This window comes from Corythoichthys intestinalis, chromosome 7, assembly GCF_030265065.1.
Source record: "Corythoichthys intestinalis isolate RoL2023-P3 chromosome 7, ASM3026506v1, whole genome shotgun sequence".
In the NCBI taxonomy this organism is placed as follows: domain Eukaryota; kingdom Metazoa; phylum Chordata; class Actinopteri; order Syngnathiformes; family Syngnathidae; genus Corythoichthys; species Corythoichthys intestinalis.
Genome location: NC_080401.1, coordinates 59,091,160 through 59,106,036, shown reverse-complemented (window position 1 = coordinate 59,106,036; position 14,877 = coordinate 59,091,160). Strand labels below are relative to the sequence as shown.

Below are 14,877 nucleotides of genomic sequence, written 5' to 3'. Positions count from 1 at the left end.
GTTTTTTTCGGTCAAATTTTTTTGGCATGTTGTCTTGAAGAGTAAATGTTTCTAATCAATTTGAATTTGTTATTATTTACTGATTTTATTACATTTTTTTTTTTTCAGTATCAAATGGTCAAAAATATACCTTGAGTGTATTTTTACAGTTTGGATGTGACTTTTTTATTTATTTTTTTACTTCAGGCAAATTGATACGCGTTAAGTCTTTTCTGTTACAAGCAAAACAATGTTAATAAAGTTATACTTTATTATAAGTTGATCTATGTTACTTGTTTCTTTAATTGAAAAAAAGGACACAATGTTAGGCTGAGGCGTACTTATAATAGTACTGTTTACAGTGGCGGCAGAGAGTTTGGGGGGGCGCGAAACATTTACGTCTTCCTTGGGGGGGCGTAACAGAAAATAATTGAGAAGCACTGGACTAGACGCTCCAATGATTCACAAATGTAAATTTGCGGACTCGAGACTTATATTTTGTGTTTAATGAAAGAAGCAGAACTGTATTGTTTTTGTCATGTCAATATCTTCGTAAACATTAAAATATTTTTTTCCCATTTCACTGTTTTTAAAATTGTATAGCTTTATTGATGTTTTTTGTATGTATGTAATATTTTTCCCCTTTTGTGTTATTTTTACTATTTGTATAGTGCATTTTGATATTCTTTCAAGGAAAAAAAAAACAAAAATAATAAATAAAAATAATTTGGCCTCGTAAAAAATATGTTTGCAAAATATTGACACAAAATAATTTTGCAAGCGTATAAAAATATTTCCACACACATTTTGTTTGTTTTTGCAGTGCACTTTTTTGTGCACTCGCCCAAAAAATGCGAAAAAAAGGTACTCACAAAATAATTTTGCAACCGTAAAAAATATTTTCAAACACAAAAAAAAAAATCTATTTTTGCAAGCACTGAAATTATTTTTGCAAAAACATTTATTACATAATTTACATACATACATTAAAAAAAAAACACACACACACACAATTATACTGTTTTACTCACTGTTGACGTGTTTCTCCATTTTGACCAAAAAAAAAAAAAAAAAACTTACCAAAATTGGCAGGAAATGGCCCAAAATCATCAGTAAGTGACACGTAAATGCTCCAAAACAAGCAAAATGACCAGAAATTCAACAGAGAGTGACCCAGAGCCGCCCCAAAATCAACAAGAAGTTACCTATGAACAGAAAGTGTTCCGGAAACTCCCTAAAATCAACAGGAAGTGGTCCAAAATGTAAAGAAAGTGACCCTGGAATGCCACAAAATCAACAGGAAGTGACCGATGAACAGGATGTGACCCAGAAATGCCCTAAAATGTACCAAAAATGACTCAAAATGAATAGGAAGTGTTATGGAAATGCCTTACAATCAACAGGAAATGTCCTGGAAATTCCCTAAAATCAACAGGAAAGCAGGAAGTGACCCATGAAAAAAAAATTACTTGACCATTGTTTTTCTCAAAAACAAGCTTCCTTAAATTGCCAAACATTAACAGAAAGTGAGCAAAAATAATATAGGAAGTGACCCGGGAATGTCCTAAGAATAACTGACACGGGCTCAGTCGTCCTCCTCGTCCTGCTCCTCGTCCGAGTCTCCTTCCTCGGCCTCCTCGGCTGCCTGCTTCTCGTCCAGCGCGTCCTGAAGCGCCTGCTCCTCCTCCACGGTGGGGTCCACGTCCTCCGTGATCTCGGGGGCGCTGGGGTACTCGTTCTGGGGCGCCGGCGGCAGGAGGGGGCTGTAGCCGTCGCCCGGGTACTTCAGGCCCCAGCCCACGTAGATGTTCTCAAATTTCCTGCGGCGAGAATTCAAAAGTGCATTGAGTACCAAAAGGGTGATAAACGTCCAATCCAGCGGGAGGGTTAAATGAACAACCCTCACGCTTCTAATGGATTGGACATCTACAAGTGATAAACTCATGGCAGTTGCATGAAAAGACATTTAATGGCCCCTACAAAAGTAGTAGGGGCAACGTTTCCATTGGATCCCATTGGACCGCGCTAGACGTCCAATCCATCTGATGTGGGAGGACTGGCAGTGAATAACAAGTCATTCATTTACTGTCAGACCTCCCAAACTCATTCCAATTCACGGAAAAAGCATAAAAAGACCTTCAATGCAAATTGGCCTCAGAGCGGCCATGTTGGTAGGGGCGATGCTCCAATCAAAGTCAATGCAAAGACATTCCGATTAAGTCATAACTAGCTTATTTCACACCGTTAGCTGCGATTGATGATGCTAGATGTCCACTCCATATGATGCGGGAGGGCTGGCAGCGAATGACTAGTAGTTCATTTGCTGCCATGCCTCCCGCTTCAAATGGATTGGACATCTTTTAGTGATAAATTCATTTCAATTCATGGCAAAAGCATGAAAGACCTTTATCGTACCTACCAACATGTGGCCATGTTGGTAGGAGTGACTTTCCCATTAAAGTCAATGCATTGACATTAAAATTAAGTCATAACTATCTTATTTCACCTCGTTGGCTGCTGTTGACGGCACTAGATGTCCAATCCTTTTGAAGTGGGATGGTTGGCAGCAAATGAATGACATTAATTCTCTGTCAGACCTCCCACTTCAAATGGTTTGGACATCTACTCGTGATCAATTCATTTTCATACACGGCAAAAGCATGAAAAGAACATTCATGCCCCCTATGAGAATTGCCACAGGGTGGCCATGTTGGTAGGGGCAACGTTCCCATCAAAGTCAATGCATTGAAATCAAAATGTAGTGATAACTAGCTTATTTGTTGGCTGTTGGCTGCCATTGACGGTGCGAGACATCCAATCCTTTAGAAGCGGGAGGGCTAGCAGTGAACGTTCATTCGCTGCCAACCCTCCTACTTCAAATGGATTGAACACGTACAAGTGATAAACTCATGGCAGACGCATAAAAAGACCTTTCACAGCCTCTACCATAAATGCCACAGGGCGGCCATGTTGGTAGGGGCAAGGTTCTCATCGAAGTCAATGTATTGACATAAAAATTAAGTCATAACTAGCTTATTTCACACCGTGGGCTGCCATTGACGGCGCTAGACGTCCAATCATTTTGAAGTGGGAGAGTTGACAGCGAATGACTAGTCGTTCATTTGCTGCCAGTCCTCCCACTTGGATTGGACCTGTACTCGCAATAAACCCATGGCAGAAGCATGAAAAAAGCTTTCATTGCCCGCTACCAACATGGCCTCAGGGCAGCCATGTTGGTAGGGGTAACACTCTCATCAAAAGTCAATGTAGGGATGTTTGTCATAACTATTTTATTTCAGGTAAAAGTTTTTTTTTTTTTTTTTTTTTTAGTTTTAGAACAACAAAACGAGCATGATGGTTCCTTCTTAATTTTTTTTTCCTGGGAAAATTTTGTAATTTTCCAATGACGAAGGCAAATTTATATTTACCTAATGCATTTTCCCTACATTTTTTTCTGAAATTTGACAAAATCATTATTATGAATTTTTCTTAAAATGTTTCCGTTTCTGTTTTTTTTTTTTTTGTCGTTTATTATATGTCGTTGGTAAACATTAGTGATATTTAGCATTTAAGCTAACGGACAATTTGCTATGCAAGTTAGCCAAATATTGTAAACATTAGCATTATATAGCATTTAAGCTAGTGGACAATTTGCTATGCATGTTAGCCAATTGTTGTAAACATTAGCATTATATAGCATTTAGGCTAGTAGACATTTGCTGTGCAAGTTAGCCAACTGTTGTAAACGATAGCATTATATAACATTTAGGCTAGAAGACAATTTGATATGCAAGTTAGCCAATTGTTGTAAACATTAGCATTATATAGCATTTAAGCTAGCATACTTTTTCGATGCAAGTTAGCCAATTGTTGTAAAGATTAGCATTATATAGCATTTAAGCTAGAGGACTTTTGCTAAAGAAGTTCGCCAATTGTTGTAAACTTTAGCATTATACAACATTTAAGCTAACGGACAATTTGCTATGCAAGTTAGCTAATAGTTGTAAACATTAGCATTGTATAGCATTTAGGCTAGCTGGCTTTTGCTATGCATGTTAGCCAATTGTTGTAAACATTAGCATTATATAGCATTTAGGCTAGTAGACATTTGCTGTGCAAGTTAGCCAACTGTTGTAAACGATAGCATTATATAACATTTAGGCTAGAAGACAATTTGATATGCAAGTTAGCCAATTGTTGTAAACATTAGCATTATATAGCATTTAAGCTAGAGGACTTTTGCTAAAGAAGTTCGCCAATTGTTGTAAACTTTAGCATTATACAACATTTAAGCTAACGGACAATTTGCTATGCAAGTTAGCTAATAGTTGTAAACATTAGCATTGTATAGCATTTAGGCTAGCGGACTTTTGCTATGCAAGTTAGCCAATTGCTGCATCGTTGCAATTGGCTAACTTGCATAGCCAATTGCAACAATGCAACAATTGGCTAACTTGCATAGCAAAAGGCAGCTAGCTTAAATACAATATAATGCTAATGTTTACCAGATAGTTTATGGTGGTTTCTGTCAATGTCCCTTTAGGAGCTCAGAAGTACGTTTTGGAAGAAAAAGTCATGACAATGTAACATTACTAACGGGCGATGTAAGGACTGACTTGGCGTAAGCGTAAGCGCAGGCGCCGGGCCAGCAGTTGGAACGCATGACGGCGATGGCGTGCTGGGAGGTGAGCGTGGACGAGAGGCTGGAGCTCCACGGGACCGTCTCGAAGATTTCCGCGTCCTGGGAGAGCGGCGTCAGCAGCGGCGGACCCACTTCGGGCTCGGGCTCGTCGGGGTCTTCTTCCACCTCCTCTGCCTCCTCCTCGTTGGACTCGTCTTCCGTCTTCACTGCCAGGTTGACCCACGTGCAGCGGCCCTTCCCGAAACAAAACGCAACTTGTGTCTTAAGTCCGCATATATGTCACCAACTGATTCACAGAATACATTACATGTGTGTTAAAGAAGAAAAGAGGCCCCCATCAACAGGGAGGCCCAGTGATGGGGGCCTCTTTTCTTCTTTAGGGGTTAGTCACTATTTTTTGTTTTTGATCTCGTTCTTAGTTCTTGTGCTTATAAATCATTGGCGGACTAGCTTGTTTCCACTAGCTTCCACGAGACGCCTGGTTGACAGGGACGTGGTTGAGGTTAGGGTTATGAACAGCTGTCCCTATCACTTGTGATGGGCGGGCTGTTCCCTGCGACAGGGGGCTATAACTAACCCTACCCGTCATTGGAGGGCATCACTGTTGATGCTAACTAACCCATCACGTACCCCGTTGACAGTGACGGTAGGCCGCCACCCATGATGGGACCTATAATTAACCCTACAAATCTGGAGTGACACAACTGTCACCAGTGGTCCCCCATCAACGATAATCAGGGCATAACCCATGACAGGGGTGTCACTTGTGGAGATGGCTATTGTTAAGCCTAACAGTCACCTGGGGGCGTCAATGATGATGGAGGCTATAGGTAACACCACCCACCATTGGGGGCTGTCACCGCTGATGGGGGCTATTACTAACCACACCCATCATTCGGGGACGTCAACCGTGTTGGGGCCTATAATTCACCCTAGCCGTCAGGGGTGAAATCCCGACCCTCCGACACTGGCGGGGGCACCCCCATGAAAGGGGTGTCACTAGGGACGGGGGCTATAAATAACCATACCAGTCAGCTAGGGGTGATAATGGTGATGGAAGCAATAAGTAACTCCACCAATCATTGGAGGACGTCACCGCTGATGGCGCCATGACTAAACCCACCTGTCATTGGGGGACATCAACATTGTTGGCGCCTATAACTAACGCTACCCGTCAGGGGTGACGACCCTGCCCTCCTTCACTGGCAGGGGCATCATCCGTGTAAGGGAGCTATAACTAACCCTACCAGTCACCTGGGGGCGTCACCGCTGATGGTTGCTATAACTAACCACACCCGCCATTGGGGGATGTCAACCGTCTTGGGACCTATAATTCACCCCAACCATCATGCCCCACCAGTGATGGCGGGTGGGGGCATCACCCGTGAAAGGGGGCTATAACTAACCCTACGGCCACCCTGGGGCGTCAACAGTGATGGAGGCTATAGGTAACACCACCCACCATTGGGGGCTGTCACCGCTGATGTTGGCAATACTAACCACACCCATCATTCGGGGACGTCAACCGTGCTGGGACCTATAATTCACCCTACTTGTCAGGGGTGATGCCCCCACCCTTCCGTCACTGGCGGGGCATCACCCGTGAAAGGGGGCTATAACTAACCCTACCAGTGATGGAAGCTATAAGTAACTCCACCAGTAAATGGGGGGCGTCACCGCTGATGGTGGCTATGACTAACCCCACCTGTCACTGGGGGACGTCAACAACTTTGGAGCCTATGACTAACCCTAGTCCCCCGTCCTGATGCCCCCACCCTCCGTCACTGGCGGGGGCATCACCAGTGAAAAGGGGTGTCACCAGGGACGAGGGCTATAACTATGCCTACCCTTCACTTGGGGGCGTCACTGCTGATGGGGGCTATGACTAACCCCACCAGTCATTGGGTTACGTCAACAGTGTTGAGGGCTATAACTAACCCTCCCGTCCGGGGTGATGGCCCCACCCTCCGTCACCGGCGGGGGAATCAACCATGAAAGGGGTGTCACCGGCGACAGGGGCTGTAACTAACCCTACCAGTAACCTGGGGGGGTCGACGGCGATGGAAGCTATAAGTAACTCCACCAGTCATTGGGGGTCGCCACTGCTGATAGGGGCTAGAACTAACAGCACCAGTCATTGGGGGACGTCAACCGTGTTGGGGCCTATAACTAACCCTACCTGTCAGGGGTTATGCCCCCAACCTCCATCACTGGCAGGGGCATCCCCCGTGAAAGGGTTGTCACCGGGGACTATAACTAACCTTACCCTTCACTGGGGGGCGTCAACAGTGCAGGGGGGCCTCACCTTTAACGCATAGGACTATTTATAGCCCTTGTCACCAGAGACAGGGGGTGTCACCGGTGACGAGGCTATAACTAGCCCTATTTGTAACCCTAACCTCAACCATGTCCACGTCCCCAAGGCACATGGTCCATAGCAAACCCTAAACTCAACCACAACCCTGTCAAACAGGCATCTAGCGGAAGCTAGCAGCAGTAAGCTAGTCCGCCAATGATTGATTCGCACCAGAACTAAAAACAAGAGATCAAGAACAACAACCATTGAAGCCCAAGTCACTGGCAACACCTTCATCGTCAGTGACGCCCACTGTCCCTGGGTACTCTCCCGTCACCAGTGATGGGATTATGGTTGGATGAACTACCTGATGCAGAATGTGCTGGGTGTGGTGCACCCACGAGGAGAGGGAGTCGACCAACTCTCCGACAGGGACGCCCTCGAACTCGGGGTTCTCCTCGATACCGTCCTCCTCTGAGCCCTCCTCCTCGGCGCCCTCCTCTTCGATGGCCTGGTAGAAGCCCTGCGGGCTGATCTGCGTGCCGGCCGAGATGCGAGCGATCTGCGCCCGCAGGTAGTTGGCCTCGTTGCCCGGGAAGGGCGGGTAGCTGACGATGGGGGCGTCCAGCCGCCCCGTGAAGAACTTGCGGATCTGCCGCGCCACAGTGATCTGCGCCGGCGTCACCGAAGGCAGCTTGGACCACGGCAGACCCGGCTCGTTGCACACGAAGTACACAAACTTGTTGGCGCCTGTTCCTTTGGCCTCCTTAGGGACCACAGGGGGTGGTTTGTATGTCGACTGGGGCAGCGGGTCCATCTGCGGACACATGGATACGATACTCCGCTGTAAACGCGAACCCAAAATCCACAAGAGGTGACCTCGAATTAACAAGAGGTGACCTGGGAATGCCCAAAATCAACAGGAAGTGATCTGGAAATGCACCAAAACAAATGGAAAGTGGTCTGAAATCAACAGGAAGTGACTCTGAAATGGCCCAAAAAAGGAAGTGACCCTAAAATCAATGGTATGGGCGAGGTTCAATGCACTGACATTCAGAGGAGGTCCTAACTAGTTTATTTTAGGGCTGTCAAACAATTAAAATTTTTAATCGAGTTAATTACAGCTTAAAAATTAATTGATCATAATTAATCGCAATTAATCGCAATTCAAACCATCTATAAAATATGCCATATTTTTCTGTAAATTATTGTTGGAATGGAAAGATAAGACACAAGATGGATATATACATTCAACATACTGTACATAAGTACTGTATTTGTTTATTATAACAATAAATCAACAAGATGGCATTAACATTAAAATTGTTAAAGCGATCCATGGATAGAAAGACTTGTAGTTCTTAAAAGATAAATGTTAGTACAAGTTATAGAAATTTTATATTAAAACTAGGGCTGTCAAACAATTAAAATTTTTAATCGAGTTAATTACAGCTTAAAAATTAATTAATCGTAATTAATCGCAATTCAAACCATCTATAAAATATGCCATATTTTTCTGTAAATTATATATATATTCTGTAAAATAAATTGTTGGATTAGAAAGATAAGACACAAGATGGATGTATACATTCAACATACGGTACATAAGGACTGTAGTGGGCATTTCACTCTACTGTCATTTCAATCCGTCTATGCTGTCCTCACTCCGAAGCGTCTACTTTTTCCAAAGCTAGACGGCTAGTGAACAACGCCTTAATAATCAGACTTCTTCCTTTTTCATCTGATTTATTAATAAATTGGCCTCAAACCATTGTCCTCTTTAGACCGTCGTAAAACTCCAAAAAAAAGTACAGTACACAAGCATTGCATTAGCAACAACGTTAGCTTAGCACGCTATACAGGTTCACTAAACATAAACAAAAAACGTCTCATACAAAAAAATATAACATTTCGCTTACTAACATAATATGTACATTCTTTACAACAACCATACTTACGGACAAATCTTGTCCAAGGATCATATAAGCACAACATTACAACGTAGGCGTCAGCCCGAGACGTCGTGCAGCCTTATTGAACTGGCAAGAAAACAAACCATGTCACAAAGCGACCACAAGAGTTCGCTGTTAGACAGCACAAAAAGCCTTGCTGTAAAACTTACCAAAAGGCAGAATACTGTCTGAGCGGGACATGTGCGTTAATTGCGTCAAATATTTTAACGTGATTAATTTTAAAAAATCAATTACCGCCCGTTAACGCGATAATTTTGACAGCCCTAATTAAAACCCCTCTTAATGTTTTCAGTTTAATAACATTTGTAAAAATTTCAATCAAAAAATAAACTAGTAGCCTGCCATTGTTGATGTCAATAATTACTTACACAATGCTCCTGGGTGTTGAAGCCTTTAAAATCAGTCGCACCCAAGCGCCAGCAGAGGGCGGCAGAACTCCATAAAACACAATTAACATGTGGGCATTTAACTGTACTGTCATTTAAATGTGTCTGAGCGGGGCATGTGTGTTAATTGCGTCAAATATTTTAACGTGATTAATTTAAAAAATTAATTACCGCCCGTTAACGCGATAATTTTGACAGCCCTAGTTTATTTCTCAATTTTATTAAGAACAAAGCATCTGCTATCTACTCATTGACAGCCGTTGACGGTGATGGACGTCCAATCCATTTGAAGCGGGAAAACGTTTATTCGCTCCCGCCCCAAACGGATCGGACGAAAAGGGTCGAACCTCGCTTTCGCCGTTTTCGTTGGCGTCGACGTCCCTGGCCTCGTCGTCGGCCGCCTCCTCGGCTGCCTCGTCGTCCTCCTCTTCGCCCTCGGCGAACTCGGCCTCGGCGATGATATAGCTGCGGTCGGTGCCCAGGATCTTGCCCCACAGGCGGCAGCGCTGCATGGTGTAGGAGGACACCAGCTGCTTGAGCGCCAGGAAGACCCGCTGCGTCTCCTCGCGGCCCAGCCCCACGCCCGCCTGCTCCAGGAAGTAGGCGATCTCGCTCACGTTGGGAAGCGCCGACTCCTGCGCGAATCCAATGACTGTTAGTCGACTTCATATATAGTAAATTGTAGGGTTGTTCCGATCATGTTTTTTTGCCCCTGATCCGACCCCGATCGTTTTAGTTTGAGTATCTGCCGATCCCGATATTTCCTGATCCGATTGTTTTTTTTTGCTCCCGACTCAATTCCAATCATTCCCGATAATTTTCCCCGATCATTTATACATTTTGGCAATGCATTAAGAAATAAATGAATAAAACTCGGACGAATATATACATTCAACATACAGTATTTGTTTATTATGACAATAAATCCTCAAGATGGCATTTACGTTATTTACATTCTTTCTGTGAGAGGGATCCACGGATAGAAAGACTCTTAAAGGATAAATGTGACTTTGTATATTGTGACTAAATATTGCAATCTCGTGTATTTGTTGAGCTTTCAGTAAATGATACTGTAGCCATTTAACTGTTCTGCCCAAATGCATGATGGGAAGTGCAACCATGACTGTGCGTAGTGGCACCAATTGATATATCTTCTCTGCGTTGGGAAATAACATAAGGTGTTAAGAAAAAGATCCACTACTACCTTACTTCCCCACATTACTTCCCACAATATTTGTAATTGTGGAGAGAGGGATTTTAAGGCTTTAGCCAATTATAAAATGGCTAAAATGGCCAAAGACTGCCTAAATTCACTCTACTCATTTTACATGATCTTTTAGCTCTATATGTAAGTGAAACGGCGCCATTATAGATTGAACGCGACAATGCGTGAGTGGGTCGTGCAGCGCATGCGTCAATTGCATTAAATAATTTAACGTGATTAATTTTTTTAAAATTAATAACCGCCGTTTACGCGATAAATTTGATAGCCCTACATTAAGTCAAAACTAAAGACTGGATGAATGTAAGACATTTTGTCTGTAACGTTAAATGAAATTAGAAAACGATCTTATTAAAAAATATATATACATGAAAAAAAGGCATGTCCGACATATATTTTTGCCGATTCCGATACTTTGAAAATGACGTGATCGGACGTGTTATTTACTGTATATTTCCCTTGCTTTTATTTGTTAACTTAAAAATATTGTACATATATTTTTTAAAAAGATGAGTGATTAGGGCTGTCAAAATTATCGCGTTAACGGGCGGTAATCAATTTTTTAAATTAATCACGTTAAAATACTTGACGCAATTAACGCACATGCCCCGTTCAAACAGATTAAAATGACAGCACACCATCATATCCACTTGTTACTTGTGTTTTTTGGAGTTTTGTCGCACTCTGCTGGCGCTTGGGTGCGACTGATTTTATGGGCTTAAGCACCCCATGAGCAATGTGTAATTATTGACATCAACAATGGCGGGTACTAGTTTATTTTTTGATTAAAAATGTTACAAATTTTATTAAAACAGAAACATTAAGAGGGGTCTTAATATAAAAATTCTATAACTTGTGCTAACATTTATCTTTTAAGAACTCTTAAGAAGTCTTTCTATCCATGGATCGCTTTAACAATTTTAATGTTAATGCCATCTTGTTGATTTATTGTTATAATAAACAAATACAGTTCTTATGTACAGTATGTTGAATGTATATATCCATCTTGTGTCTTATCTTTCCATTCCAACAATAATTTACAGAAAAATATGGCATATTTTATAGATGGTTTGAATTGCGATTAATTACAATTAATTAATTTTTAAGCTGTAATTAACTCGATTAAAAATTTTAATCGTTTGACAGCCCTAGAATAAATATACAGTGGTATGCAAAAATATCTGAACCATTTGAAATTTCTCACATTTCTGCATAAAATCACCATCAAATGTGACCTTTGTCAAAATCACACAGATGAAAAAAACAGTGTCTGCTTTTACCAAAACCACCTAAACATTTATAGGTTTTCATATTTTAATGAGGATAGTATGCAAGCAGTGACAGAAAGGGGGAAAATAAGTGAACAATCACATTTAATATTTTGTGTTTTAACCCCTTCTTGCCAAATGTATCACATTTGATACACTTAGAATTTCATGATTTTGAGACTAATTCAGAAGTTTGAAATATCTTTCCTCAAAAAAATAATGGATGCAAGTCAACTCATGGATCTGCAGGTTCCATGAGAAAAAAAATACAGGATTTAGCAAGAGTTATAGATATTAGAACGCTTATTACACATATTTTTTTTTCTTTTTTACAAATTTGTAAAAAAAAAAAAAGGTTTCATTAAGATCTTATTTTTCAAATTTTGTGATTCTCTGACAATTGCTTCATATTGCAGGCATGAAGGGGTTAAACCACTCATCAGTAATTGGGAACACACCTGACTTATATTGTTTGTTAAATATTGGTTTCAATTGCTCTTTAAGTCTCCTTAGGCAGAGGATTCACTTACTTACCCCCCCCTCCCCGTCTGTTATTGTTTGCATACTATCCTCATTAAAATATGAAAACCTATAAATGTTTGGATGGTTAGTTAAAGAAGACTGTTGTTTCATCTGTGTGATTTTGACAAAGATCACATTTGATGGTGATTTTCTGCAGAAATGTGAGAAATTCCCAAAGGTTCAGATACTTTTTCATTCCACCGTCCATTCTATAAAGAGATTTTGTTTTATTTTATTAAATATATGTAGCGATTGGACCTTGCCAAGCCTCCCACTTGAAAGGGACGGGACGTACCAATTCAAACTCATGCTCAGGGGCGTCCTCAGGCCGGACGAACAAGACCTTCTGCTGCTCGGCCAGCTCCTCAGCGGCGGTGGTGGGCTGCAGGTCCTGCAGGCTGCTCTGCGTGTCCTCGTACAGACGCAGTTTGACGTCGTGACTCAGGTCCTCCATTACGTCCACCGCGTCGTGAGGACGCTCCTCGATTACGCGCATCAGCAGGCGGGAAAGGTGGTCGTACCTAGCGTAGACAGAAAGTGCAACTTTACGATTGTTTTCTTGGGGGAATAAATTGTTGTTGTTTTTTTTTAAAAAAAAAAAAAAGGCTTTTCTCTTTTTTCATAAAAACATAAATACAAAAAAAGACTTTTTTTTCATGTTTTGTTGGTTTTTGACAAACAAAGATCTTTTTGCATTTTGCTCCAATTCAAAAAAAAAAAAAAAAAAAAAAAACAGGATTATTTTTTTTTGGGGGGGGGGGAGCAAAAACTACTTATTTTCGTATTTTTTCCTCATAATTCTACTTTTATGGGTTCTATTTATTTTCATTTCAGCCATCAAAAATCCATTCAAAAATTTTATATATGAAAAAAAGTTGTTTTTTTAAGAGATTTTTTTTCTCAAAAAAAGTTTTTTTCAAAAAATATAGTACAAATTCAATAAATAAATGTTGAAATAAATATATAAAAACTTAAAATAAAAATACCATATGAAATAAATAAAAAATTGAAATGCATAAATATCTAAATGAATATTTACAAATGCAGATAATTAAATAAAAGCTTTATATATATATATATATATATATATATATATATATATATATATATATATATATATATATATACATATATATACATAAATCAAATAAAAGTAGTTTAAATTGAGATTGTTTTTCCAAATCAAATACAAATTAAAATGAATACGTTAAAATAAAATACATAAAAAAATGAATAAATACAAGTTGAAATGCATAAAAATCTAAATATGTATAAATAAAAAAAGAAAAATGTATTTTGAAAAAGTATGTTCTTCCGTTTAAAATGAAGATTTTTTTTCTCCCAAAATGATTTTCTCTAAAATAAATAAATAAATAAAGTTAAAAAAAAAAAAAATCTAATGTGAATTAAAATAAATTTTAAAATAAACAAAATAAACACATATAAAATTAAACAAATACTAACTTTAAAATCAAAATTAATAAATACTAGTGGGCACATATAAATAAAACTAGAAAAAAATATATATTTCTTTCAAAGTATTTTGTGAGATTTTCCTTCCCTCAAAAAACGCTTTTTTGAGAAAAACAAAAACAAAAAAACTCAAGAATACAAATTGAAATAAAGGAATGTTGAAATAAAAACACAAAAGTATAAAATAATAAAAATGGACATTTATTTAAAAAACAACTAAAAAATGCAAACTGAAATCAATAAATTTTGAAATAAAAACAAAAACTAAACCCTAACCCTATAAAAAAAAGCTAAATAACCAAGTAAATAAAGAAATAAAACTAAGCAATATAAAAGCAAATCTCCCCCCCAAAAAAACTTGATTTAAATCAATGAATAAAAACTACAAATAAAAACAAAAACAAATAAATTTATGAAAACATTTTGAAACAAAATCAATTTTAAATGAATAAACAAAGGAAAATAAATCAATCAATACGGCAGTCAAAACATGCTAGCTATCCCGGACTTAGCATAGCAATTGACGTGAAAACCAACGAAAAACGAGATAAAAACTCACAAATTGAGGTTGGTTTTGCTGCTACTCTTCATGAGGAAGGCTTTGAAGGAAGCAGCCACCTGCACGCTGACCTGCTGAGTTCCGTCCATCTTCACTTTTAGAAGGAACTTCGGCAGAGAAATCGGCGCCGAGAAAGTCAGAGCAAGCGTCAACTTCGCTGGGGGTCGCCGTGGAAACGTTGACGCCGCTTGACAGGAGGCGCATGCGCAGTCATGTCAAAACAGGACGAACCAGAGTAGCTTTAAAAACTACTGATTTTAACTTGAGCGCACTGTAACTTTAGCATATTAGCATTTCCATCTCTGAAATCAGGGGAACATATCAGCAACCTTCCTCCTGCTCAATTGGCTTTAATATTATCTCATAAATTAACATGGGCTGCGACAGGATCATTCGTTGCCAAACAGTGTGACAGTTATCAGCTCATTGACGGTGATAGAGGAGCCAGAGTTGCTTGAAAAGTCGAGTGTTTTTAACTTGATCGCACTTAACTTTGGCATATTAGCACTTACAACGTTGAAATCAAGGGAACACATTAAAAATCTTCATATTGTTCA

The 14,877-nt window shown here is 40.0% G+C and overlaps 1 protein-coding gene across 1 annotated transcript; it reads right to left on the bottom strand.

Moving 5' to 3' along the window:
- Positions 1-989: 989 nt before the first annotated feature.
- rsph4a (radial spoke head component 4A) lies at positions 990-14,597 on the bottom strand. The gene is made up of 6 exons (XM_057840113.1): positions 14,321-14,597; positions 12,584-12,809; positions 9,624-9,911; positions 7,285-7,734; positions 4,596-4,855; positions 990-1,799 (listed from the first exon to the last, which is right to left on the bottom strand). The coding sequence occupies exons 1-6, from the start codon at positions 14,407-14,409 to the stop codon at positions 1,565-1,567; spliced, it is 1,548 nt and encodes a 515-aa protein (XP_057696096.1). The 5' UTR covers positions 14,410-14,597; the 3' UTR covers positions 990-1,564.
- Positions 14,598-14,877: the final 280 nt, after the last annotated feature.